This window comes from Cebus imitator, unplaced genomic scaffold (genome assembly GCF_001604975.1).
Source record: "Cebus imitator isolate Cc_AM_T3 unplaced genomic scaffold, Cebus_imitator-1.0 Scaffold238, whole genome shotgun sequence".
Classification (NCBI taxonomy): domain Eukaryota; kingdom Metazoa; phylum Chordata; class Mammalia; order Primates; family Cebidae; genus Cebus; species Cebus imitator.
Window position 1 is genome coordinate 2365812 of NW_016107553.1, and position 12659 is coordinate 2378470.

At 35.8% G+C, this 12659-nt stretch overlaps 1 protein-coding gene across 3 annotated transcripts in view; it reads right to left on the reverse strand.

Moving 5' to 3' along the window:
* Positions 1-12659, reverse strand: part of BTAF1 (B-TFIID TATA-box binding protein associated factor 1) — a 99666-nt gene that overhangs the window by 40721 nt on the left and 46286 nt on the right. For all 3 annotated transcript variants that reach the window (XM_017498206.2, XM_037727739.1, XM_017498207.2), the window contains exons 15-19: positions 5535-5639; positions 4267-4416; positions 3832-3974; positions 3301-3475; positions 1629-1832 (exon numbers count right to left, since the gene is read on the reverse strand). In XM_017498206.2, coding sequence (XP_017353695.1) covers positions 1629-1832; positions 3301-3475; positions 3832-3974; positions 4267-4416; positions 5535-5639 — 777 coding nt within the window. The remainder of the gene's footprint in view (positions 1-1628; positions 1833-3300; positions 3476-3831; positions 3975-4266; positions 4417-5534; positions 5640-12659) is intronic.

A 12659-nucleotide genomic window follows, 5' to 3' on the forward strand; every position in this document is an offset into this window, starting at 1 on the left:
AAAAAAAAAAAGAAAAGAAAAGAAAAGAAAACAACAGATAAATTAGAATTCATCAAAATTAAAATATCTGCTCATCCAAAGACAGCATCAAGAGAATCAAAAGGCAAGCCACTCACTGCCAGAAAATATTCAGAAAGCATCTATCTGACAAAGGATTGGAATCCAGGATACATAAAGAACTTCCACAACTCAGTAACAAACAAACAACCTAATTAAAAGTAGACAAGATTTTGAAAAGATATTTCAGAAAAGAGAACATACAAATGACTAATAAAAAAGTATTCAACATATTAGTCATCAAGGAAATGCAAATTAAAACCACAATGACACCATCACACAATCACTAAAATGGATAAAAGGACTGACCACATCAAACATTGATGATGATGTGGAGTAACCAGAATTCACATACTCATGGTCGGAGGGCAAAATGATATCAATCACTTTGGGTACAGTCTGTAGTTTTTCTAAAACTAAACCTACACCTACCTTATGATTTAGCAATTCCACTCATATATATTTACCCAAGAAAAATGAAAACAGAGATGTCCACAAAGACTTGTAGAAGAAGGTTTATAGTGGCTTTGTTCATAACAGTCAAAAAGTTTTAACAGCCTAAGTGTCCATCAAAGGGAAAATGGCTTAAACTAGTTGTGGTATAATAATACAATGAAATAAAACTCAAGCAATAAAAAAGTAAGTTATTGATATATATAACACAGATGAGTTTCAGAAACATCATGCAAAGAAAAATCCTTACACCAAAGAGCACAGTATAAGATTCCATTTACATTACATTCTAGAAGAGGCAAAAGTAATGTGTCTTCGGGTCAGGGGGAATTAGAATAATGGTTACTTGGTGGCAGGGAGAGGCAGAGATTATTGGGAAGTGGTGATTGTAATGCTCTGTATCTTGATAGGGATTTAGGTTTCATAGGCATATGCATTTGTTAAAATTCATCAAATGATCCACCTAAGATTTGTGTGCTTTAGTACATAAATTTTGCCTCAAAACAGCAAAAAATCATAAATATTGAATTTTAGTTAATTATTTAAGCTGCTCAAGTATACTGATATCTGAAACTTAAAAATGCATTTAAAAAAAACAAAACAAAACAAAAAAAACTGCCCTGGATGGATTCATGGCTGGATAGAGGGGTAGACAAGTGAATACACATCTGATAAAAGAAATTTGGTAAAATGTTAACTGTAAAATCTAGCTGTTGAGTATGAGTGTTATATTATGTAATTTCATCACTTTTTCTATATGTTTGAATATTTTCATTATAGGCTGAGAGCAGGAAGAAGTACCCATGAACTTGCAGAAGCAGTTTTTTTCCTATACTCTGCAGTCTTAAGCAAAACTGAAATGACAAAATGTAATAGCTTTTTCTAATAAAGGTGCATTGATTTATCAGAACTTTTGTTTAAAAAAATCCTTCCTTACTCTTTTATTTCAAGAAAGTCTATACAATGAAATAATCTTTCTAAAGGGTAGAGATGACAGGCTACCAAGCTACACACAGACTCAACAAAATAATGTCTTTTTATGTTAAACATGTCATGACAAATTTTTAACGTAAACTTCATGTTCTATTGATAATTAAGAAAGTTGTTTCTTTACTCACCAGGTCACTAGCTTGATCTATTGTTAAAACATTGTTGTTTACTCTATTACCAACTTCAATATGTACATCAGCTAATGATGATATAAGCTGTTTACATTCATTCTGCATTCGTGTGAATGGAACGGCAATTTCATCATAATATAAATGTTCTGAAAGGATATCAAGTAAACGTGGCTGCACAGCTAAAGTAACAGCTTTACATTCCTAAAATACAATAGACAACAAATAAGGCAAGTATATAAACATTAACTTTATACATACAGAAATCTTCATCTACAGACTACCAAGTGCTAAATTCTTATTTATATTGAACTTTTACTGTTACTTTTCTGTTACTTTTCCAAACCACACAGTTAGTTGCACAGAAAAAAAGGTATTACACCTGAATTATTCTAAACTTTTAACATGAATGATTACAGAACATGCATATGGAAATATTACAATTTCATTTTCTACTTAATAACTCTTCTTTAACTCCGAATTTATCCAAAATTTACATGTATGTATATCAGATTTTAAAGTATATTACCGTAAAAAACAAATCAGAAGAAAAACATCTAGCATGCACTACTTAAAAATGCTATTTAAAAACTCATTATTAGATAACAGTTGAGCCCTAAGCTTCACATGCCATACTGTAAAAGTGGATATAAAATTTAAAAGCTACTTACCTGCCCCCAAATTTAACTAACCCTTCCCACTTTCTCTGGTTGTTGCCTGCCCCAAACTGAGGGGAAATGGCCTCAGTGGTGAGCCATGAGGGGTTCTGTGGGATCTGGGTGATCAGCCTGGGCTTCACAGAGTAAGTCCATGAAGCTCTATGAGTGTCCAGAAACGGAACTGTCAACACTTGTTGCTGAGTCTGAGAGGCATAAAAAACACAGCATCACTGCCTCTCCTGCACACCAACTCCTGCCTAAAAACAGATGACCTTTGCTTCTTTCCAGAGGCAAAGCAGGTGTCAGGTGCGATGGCTCAGTTACTTTTAGATACAGCTTTGACAAACTGCTAAGAGGCAGTAACAAGTAACTCTCACAGCAAGTGCAGACAGTTAAATTTCCAGAATTCCAGTCAATGGAATATATAAAGCCAGCAGAAAGTTTCTTCGATTTACAGAAGCATGTCTTATACAAAAATCATACATCTCCCTAGAAGTTAAAGGTTAAAGAGGTGGAAGGGAATGGTTTATCTGGAAACATGAAGATTTTGTTTTAAATACAGAGATGTTATACTTTCTGTGACCAAAAATTCTGCCTTTGCTACTATCCACACAAATGGATCTCTAATACTCAAAGCCTCATCTTTTGTAGTTTTCAGCGATACCTGAGATAGAGGAATGGATGACCAATAGTTTCTGGACTACTTTCACATATACAGGATTTTTATTAAGGACATTTCTTAAAAGACTATACAGTCAAGAGAAATATTAAGTATGAGCATAACTAGTAGTCTGAGGTATGAGCAGGGGTTCTAAGACAAAGTCCAGAGTTAAAATTAAGGGCAGAGAAATAATGTGCAATGTAATTGGGTACTTTTCTATAACTTGGATTTTTATACATCGAAAATTTTCCCTTTTCTATTGTAAATTATAATGTAAATAATACTAATCCTAACAGCTAATGGAAGTTGGTTTACTTAATCTGTCTTTATTACTTCTGGGGCAAAATCTTACCTTTTGTAAAGCAGCCCATTCACAGATTACCAAAGCTACACTAATCCTCTGTAAAGCAGATTTGGAGTTCAAATGGAAGAGAAGTAACTGGCCCAGGGATTCAGCTGGTTTAATTTCTTGAGTTACTACATTTACACCTGGATCACAAATACAGCAACAAAGTGCTCCTAACAACCTAAGACGGAGAAAAAGGAAGTTACTATAGAAATTACTTGAAGTAAAGTTTCCCCATACTTTGGGAAATTACTTCAATTTCCTATAATTACTTGAAGTAAAATATGGCTTTTTGAAGCCAGAACTTTTCCCACAGAAGATATAACTACTACCTTGTCTTCATAAGAAGATATAAATCCTATTTTAAAGCTTCAAAATAATTTCAAAAATTTACTTACTCTAATTTTTCCTTAGGCTATAATTAGTGTGGTAAAGGAAGGAAGGATTGATAGAGACATCAGAGGAATCTTCTGTTGGTTAAATAACCTTAGAAGGCCAGACTTGTAAATTTGTAACTACCTGACAATGTACACTCACTTGGCTGCCATCATTCTGGCCCGCATAACCACAAAATCCCTGGTGGCCGGGTCTTCCATGATGGTGTCGGCACCTGCAATATACTCCTGAAGTACTTCTTTACTCTGGCTTTGGCCTTGACGCATCTTACCACCTGTTTTTTCCTACAGAGGGAGCCAAAATATAATAATAATTAAAGATTAATCATTAAAACTGAATAGGCAAAACAAATATGATCTTTCAAAAATAATCCCAGTAAAATACAGTTCTTTTCACAAAATTTTAATGGATAAACATTACTATTCATTTTGGCAGGGTCCTAATAAAATAACAGTCTCTCCTTATTTTAAATTAATTAAATCACACACAATAAGGCAATACAGATTTTTGAATATGGTTACTGTATTAATAATTAGATGCTGAACACACAAATACATTATATCCCTCTACACTTACCTTGGCTCTAGCTTTTACTTCTAGCAACATATTTAAATCAATAGGTAAATGAGAAGGCTGCATCATTAAGCAAAGCCAAGCACCCATCCATGGACAAGCAGCTGCTACCACATACTGAACTGAAGCCTTACTTAACAGTTCCATCCAAACCTGCAGAGTAAAAGGGGGACATAAAAGTGAATTTTTTCTAATAAATGATTAACACTTATCTTTAGGAATAGAGTTTTTTAAAAAAAGTAGGAAATAGCACAGAGATTAATTTAGAAATTCAATATAGAGGCTTATTTTGAAATATAAAACTGTTTTCTAATAGGTTTGTATACTAAAATAACCAAAAGGAAATTTTTTTTTTAAAAAAAGAGATCACAATTCTTTTTTAAACAAAATATGCCCATAAAAGTAATATAAAATTGTCAACATCTCAATAAGTCACTGAAATAAATCCTTTGCATATACCATAAGACTCAATATTAATGCAGTCTTCTATTCAATGAACTTAAAAATAGCTCTTAATATTTTCTACTATCCTAGTATAAATTTAAAACAGTGTAAGTCTTGATTCATGATCTTTCTTAATAAGGATAAGGTAGGTTTCTTGATGTCTAACATTTAATGGACGAGGACTAGCCATGGAAAGATCACCACTGTTAATCCAGGGCTGTTAACAATGAGTCACTTTAGAGGCCAACAATTCTGAATTTAAAAAAAAAAAAAATCTTACACTGGAACCGAATTTTAAAAAAAGGGGGCTAACAATTCAAGAGTAATTTAACAGATTTTAAAGGTACAAAAGTGCCATTTCCCCCCATAAATGCTATTAAATATATCAAATGGCTACCCCTCTCGTGATTCTAACACATATGATCACTTTTTCTAAGTAGGGAAAAAAGTACAAGTTTCAGCAATAATTAGACTCTATACTACCACAAGATCCCAAAAGGTACTCGTCAGGATCTATAAGCATACTGATAAACAGCAAGAAGAGTGCTGGAGAAAAGCAAGCTTTCCCTCATTTCATTTTCTGTACTGAGACTATCAGAAAGTGCATAAAACACCTGCTTAGCAGGTTACATAATAAGAGGAAGACGCGTGGCCAATCAAAACTATTACATGCTGTAAAAAGCCTGGTTCCCTGTCTCATCTTGCAGACTGCCAGGCTTTTCAAATCTCCAAGAGATATGAATAACCAACAGAAGAGCGATTATGAAAACTTTTAAAAATCTACAAATGTTACTAGGAAATGGAATACAAATACATTTGCTGTGTACCTTGTGAATAAGGTCCAAAATTTCCTGGCTGCTTTCCAAAACACAAAACTGAAAAATGTGTCGGAGCATATCAGGTAGTATAGGTATAAGCCAAGATGAAGAGTTCTGAAAACAAAAACACAATTAAAAGCTGTAGCATATAATTCTTGGGTGTTAGCTTACATAAAGAATTGTATGTCAAATAACAGAAGTACCACCATGAAAAGATTGCACGGTTTCATTAAAAAGGCTCAACAAGTGATAAATTTTGACAAGATTTTGATGCAACAAACACCATATTTATTTTACCAAGGGTCTGAAGAAATAACAGCATATAATCACTGGGGAGCTGGAAAAAATCTGACTATCATTAACAACATAATTTTGCCTCAAAGTTGAAATCATCCTCCATATGGAACCAATCTCTAACCAGCAACATCTCTCTGGTTATATCTGCATTACTGCTTTGTCAAGAAAATCTGGGAAATAATTAGGTTACTGCTGTTGTGCTAGATGATTAGAGTTTAAGTTCTATATGCTCGCCAATAATCGAAGTAATAAATTATATAACATCCAACCTAGAAACTTCTACTTGGAGTTCACTACAAAATTAAGTTAAAGGTTCTTAATCTTTTTTGGGTCAGGGACCCTTTAAAACTCTGATGAAAACTATGTACACTATGTTCTTAGAAAAACATATAATTACAAACAAGTATAAAATTTTGGTTCCAATTTCAGGGGGTTCAGGGATCTCCTAAAGCCTGGATTAAGAACCTCAATTTCAGGAATTTCTGAACAATTCAAAAGCCCACCCAAATCAAGCAACCAAATAGTGCTTAACCAAGTATTTATCGTGTGTCTAGAATTCCCAGAAAAAGAAATCCCACGCTGTCTACTGCTATTCAGATAATTATAAGCTCACTGGATAGAAATGTCCATCAGAGAAATTCTACTAACTGGTTCATAGTACCTATCAGCCCCTGCCCTCTACATGACTTTTTCTAAAGCACTAAATACAGTGTTTGAAAGAGACTGAAGATGAATTTGAAAATTTTAACTGAAATTCTAGAAATCTACAAGTTCTAGGGATAAAACGTGTTTAAATTAGAAAACTACCTATAATTTGTAGCCAATGGAAAACTAATGACAAAGGTAGGACCACGGTTTTATGTTCTCAACATGGTTTGAAACAAGTTTTAAAAAGGCCACATGATTCCTCAAAGAGCTAAAAACAGAACTACCATTTGACCTAGCAGGCCCACTACTGTGTATATCCCTAAAGGAATATCATTCTATCATAAAGACACATGCGTGAGTATGCTCATCGCAACACTATTCACAATAGCAAAGATATGAAATCAACCTATATGCCTATCAACGGTAGTCTGGATAAAGAAAATGTGGTACACATACACCATGGAATACTACTCAGCCTTAAAAAAGAACAAGATCACGTTCTTTGTGGGAACATGGATGGAGCAGGAGGCCATTATCCTTAGCAAACTAACACAGGAACAGAAAAGTGTGTATTCTCACGTATAAGTAGGAGCTAAATGATAAGAACATATGGACAACAAAGAACCAAAGATACTGGAGCCTACTTGAGGGTGGGAAGGAGGAAAAGGATCAGAAAAATAATTATTGGGTATTTTTCTTTTTTTGAGACTGAGTCTTGCTCTGTCACCTAGGCTGGAGTGCAATGACGTAATCTCGGCTCACTGCAACCTCCGCTTCCTGGGTTCAAGTGATTCTCCTGCCTCAGCCTCCCGAGTAGCTGGAATTACAGGCATACACCACCACACTCGGCTAGTTTTGTATTTTTAATAGAGACAGAATTTCTCCATGTTGGTCAGGCTGGTCTCGAACTCCTGATCTCAGGTGATCCGCTCGCCTCAGCCTCCCAAAGTGCTGGGATTGCAGGCGTGAGCCACCGTGCCCAGCTAACTATTGGGGATTAAGCTTAGTACCTAGGTGATAAAATAATCTGTACAACAAACCCCTGTGACATGAGTTTACCTACGTAACAAACCGATACTTGTACCCCTGAACCAAAAATGGAAGTTTAAAAAAAAAAAAAAAAGCCACAAATTATCAATTGGAGGAGCATTCTCACTACTTCGTTATGTCTTAACTCTACTTTTTATTGAAAAAGAAAGGAAACTTGGGAAGAAAAAAGTTCTTTTCTCATTGGAAGGAATTAGAGACAATCTTAACAGAATTAGGAAAGCTATAATAACATAAGCAAATAATTTAGTGTTACTCTTCCATAATGTCTCTTAATTTCTGATATTCCCTGCAGCATATTTACCAACTCTCTTCCCGAACCCTTAATCCCAGCACTGTCAATCCAAGCAGTTACCTGTAGATCCCCGAAAGTCACACTCATAGAGGAAGATTTTCCCCCTATATTTATGACCAATAAATGTGACATAAACTGTAGTTGTCTTCTCAGGCTACAAACATCGTTACTCTACTAAATTTATAATTATTAAAAACAGCTGGAGAAGGAAAGGCTACATGGGTAGAACACAGAATTTTTAGGACAGTTAAACTACTCTGTGTGATACTGTAACTGCGGATACATGACATCATGTTTGTTAAGCCAAGAGAACGTATACTACCGAGGGTAAATCGTAATGTAAATTATGGACTTTGCTTGAGAATAATGTGTCAATGTAGGTTCACTGATTGTAAAAATGTACTAGTCTGGTATGGGATACTGATGGTGGGGAGGCAGTGTTGGGGATGGGGGATGGGGTATATGGAAACTGTACTTTTCCCTTCAATTTTGCTGTGAACCTAAGCTGCTTTGAAAAATAAAGTCTAGGCAAACAAGCATATGAAATGATGGCCCACATCATATGTTGCCAGGAAAATCAAATTAAAACAATGAGATAGCACTCTATACCTGTTAGCATGGCCAAAATCCAGAACACTGACAACATCAAATGCTGGCCAGGATATGGAGCAAGAGGACTCCCACTTGTTGCTGGTAGAAATGCAAAATGGGACAGCTACTTTGGAAGACATTTTGGAAGTTTCTCACAAAAATAAAAAATACTCTTACCATCGAGCAATTACGCTTCTTGGTATTACTCAAAGGAGACCAAAAAGTCCACACAAAAACCTGCACAAGTTTATAGCAGCTTTATTCATAACTGCCAAAACTTGGAAACAAGCAAGACGTCCTTCAGTAGGTCAATGGATAAACAAACTGGTATAACCAGACAATGAAATATTATTCTCTAAAAAGAAATGAACTATCAAGTCATGAAAAGACACAGATAAATCTTAGTGAAAGAAGCCAACCTCAAAAGGCTCCATATTTTATGATTCCAACTATATGACATTTTGGAAAAGGCAAAACTATGGACATGGTATTTCCTCCTCTGATCTGCCTTTCTGAGACTCAGAATAAAGAGAGTTGATGGCAAACAGAAAAAAGACTAATGGACATTTCACTGTACCTGAAAATCAAGGTAAAACTTCTAATCATCTATACCCCCTTTCCATGTTGCCCTCCACCAAATCAATTTCCTGTCATTTACTAATTTAGTGCCATCCCACTCTCTCCTGCCTCCAGAGGTACACATACTATTCCCTCCTCTGACTCTTACCCTTCTTTTCACCTGGCTAAATTCCACTTATCCTTCAGGTTTCAGCTTAAACTTCACTTCTAACAAGGTGCCTTCCAGGTCCATTATCCATCTCAATCAGGATCCAATAGTGTCTTCCACCTCCCATATCAGATAGTTACCTCATTAGGTTATTCTCATTTAGTTCTTTGTCTTCTCCTGTCTAGTTTCCTATTTTAAGCACTATAGGAGGGCAACAACCTTGTCTCTTACTACTATCTAGAAAATTGTTCAAGTACATAGCAGGCACTTAAATAGTTGTTGAAATCCATCTTGGCCACTGGAAATGATCCGAAGTTATAAGGAATAGCTGCCAATATGCAAAATTTCCAAAAATTGCGATACTGTAATATAAGAAATTATTTTCAGCATTTTGTCCAGGGTCTTAAAAAGAAACACATATTTGATCTTCGTCCCCAGCTCTTGGCACAGAGCTCCTAAAACCCAAAAAATTTCCTGAGTGACAGGGGTTATTCATAATAACCAAAATCTAGTTTGTGCTAATGAAGGGACTCTTGGTAGGCCCCAAGACAGCTTCAGAATGAGGGCTGGTTGCCAGAGGAACTATGTGATTAGAAGGCTAGAACTTTAGGCCTGCCTCCTCCTCCTCACCTCCAGAGCTGGAGGCGCTGGAGATTAAGCTAATCACCTCACCAATGGCTAATAATTTAATCAATTATGCCTACATAACAGAGTCTCCATAAAAACCCTACATTTGTCGGTTTATGGGTTGGTGAGCGCACAAAGGTGCTCAGGGTGGCGTGCCTAAAGAAGGCACAGAAGCTCCAAGCACCTCATCCCCATACCTTGCCTTGTGCATCTCCTTCCACCTGGCTATTCCTAAACTGTATCCTTTATAATAAACTGGCAATTGTAATTACCAGTTTAACAGCCTGAGTTTTGTGAAGCATTCTAGCCAGTTATCAAACCTGAGGAGAGGGTCAGAGGAACCCAATTTACAGATGGGAAGTCAGAAGTTGGAAGGGTCAAGACTTGCAATTGGTATCTGTTGTGTGGCTGGGCCCTCTGACATGTGGGAGCTGACACAAACTCCAGATAGACTATTGGAATTGAATTGTATGATACCGAGTTGGTGTCCAGGGAGCTGGAGAATTGGTTGGTGTGAGGAAAAAAACCGACACATTTAGTGTCAGAAAATGTTGTATTGTAAAAATAGCTCAGCAACAGATCCCTAACTGACAGACGTGGCATCTTAGGTGGGATAAGATCTTGTCATACCCTTTTGTTATGCTCCCTCTTTTATCTTCCCACAAAATAGGTACACTCAAAAAAAGGAGCAATCTGATCATTACCACAAACATCTGATTCTTGCCTGCAGACCAATTCATTTCTACTAGCATATCAAACGTTCTCTGACTGCAGGGAAAAAGATCAGGAGAGAACTTAATACTCAGTGATGAATGACACAGACTTCTTTTACTAATTTGGTCTGAAATCCTATTTTGATCCACGGCCAAAGAACAAGAAAATTTTCTTATGTGGACAGTTTATAATGCCTAGTTTTATTCATTTCTCCAACCAACATTTATTGAAGGTCAGCTAAATATTTCAACTTTGCTCTCTCTCTCCTTTTCATATTTTTATAAAATTTGGCAATACCCAATTATGCTAACATTCTCTAAGGCCAAAATCTTACTTCAGTCTATTCTTTTGGTCTTTGTTTCCTACTTGTGTATGTTAAATTTTCTAATATTCTAAATTATGCTTCAGATTTCAACTCAATCTCATGTATATCTTCATGTAATAACTAAGCTTGCCCTTCAAACAAAAGTTAATATATTGGTAATCAAAATTTTGGAATGACCCACAAAGTGGCTGAGATGCAATGGAATGGAAAAGTTGACCCAGTCAGTAAACAAGGCAAAATAGGACATTCATGTCTAGGAGTTCATCTGGCAACAACAGTTACCAGTTATCCACATTAGTTAATCTAGATATTTCAGCAGTTCACTGACAGACATATACATTAATAGGTATACTCTAGCATGTACAAACATACTGGCTAAAGAGGCAATATAGAAAGGACAAACAAATGGTAAATGCCTTCACTTTGATTACCAAGCTGCTAGTTCAGCAAAAAAAAAAAAAAAAGTCACACCTTGATTATAAATCATTATGAAATAAAACTAGTTTGGTGTTTTGTTTTTTTTTTTTGAGACAGAGTCTCACTCTGTCACGGAGGCTGGAGCTAAGAACCTACTAAGAATGGGTGATTAATGCCACAGCCACGGTCAGTGGTGGTGAGGATAATAAACAGCAAGGATCAGGGCAGTGACAAAGTACAAAATCTAGAAGCATCAATATTAAGTTCCACTGACAGCATCTCTTTCAGTAAAGAGATATGCTGTAGATAAAGGCTAGACAAGTGAAATTTCATGAATGACACCATTAAAAAGTTATGAAAAAGAAGCTAAAGACATAGACAAGCAACACAAAAGGATACAACACAATAAATATTAAGACTCCAACAAAAAAGGACCTCAAACATGTCAGAATAACTGGAAGAAAAATATGGAAGCAGAATGTATTTAAAAGTCTAAAAGGAGTAGACTAGAAAAGCACTTTTGTTCAAAACATTCTGTACACTTGTCTAATTTGAAATTGACATTCAATAAAATGAGATGTCTGTAAATGTACACATCAAAGATACTAGATATGAATCAAAGAGAAGTGAAGGGGTAATAGTTTTTTTTAACCACATTAGCTAATCTTCCTGACCTTTCAGCTTAGTTTATCTTTAATGCTGCTGTCTGACACCTCTCACATACCGGTCTCCTGTTATTTAACTCTCTGCAGAGGTTATTAAACTTACAATAGTCTTATAACAACCATGCTGTAAACTATTCCAAGGTAATAAACATGTAGGATGATATGGTTTGGCTCTGTGTCCCCACCCAAATCTCATCTTGTAGCTCCCATAATTCCAACATGTTGTTGGAGGGACCCAGTGCAAGAAAACTGAATCATGGGGTGGGTCTTTTCTGTGCTGTTCTCATGATAATAAATAATTCTTACAAGGTCTCACAATTTTAAGAACAGGAGTTTCCCTGCACAAACTCTCTCTTTGCCTGCTGTCATCCACATAAGAGGTGACTTGCTCCTCTCCTTGCCTTCCACCATGATTGTGAGGCTTCCTCAACCATGTGGGACTATAAGTCCAATTAAATCTCTTTCTTTTGTGAATTGCCCAGTCTCGGGTATATGTCTTTATCAGCAGTGTGAAAACAGACTAATACATAGGATTTCTTTTTGTTTACTTCCCAGAAAACCCGGCACAGAATTCACACTAACTTACTTAAAAAACATTGAGGGCTTATGCTTAAGAGGTGGCTGACATGCCACAAACTACACACAAAGACAATGGCATTCTGTTATAGGAAATGATAAAGGGTCATTATTAAATGATAAACAAATGAAGGCTAGTACCAAAGCCTTCATATATGAGCCAGCAAAGGCAAATTGAAAAGGCAAAAAAAAAAAAAAAAAAAAA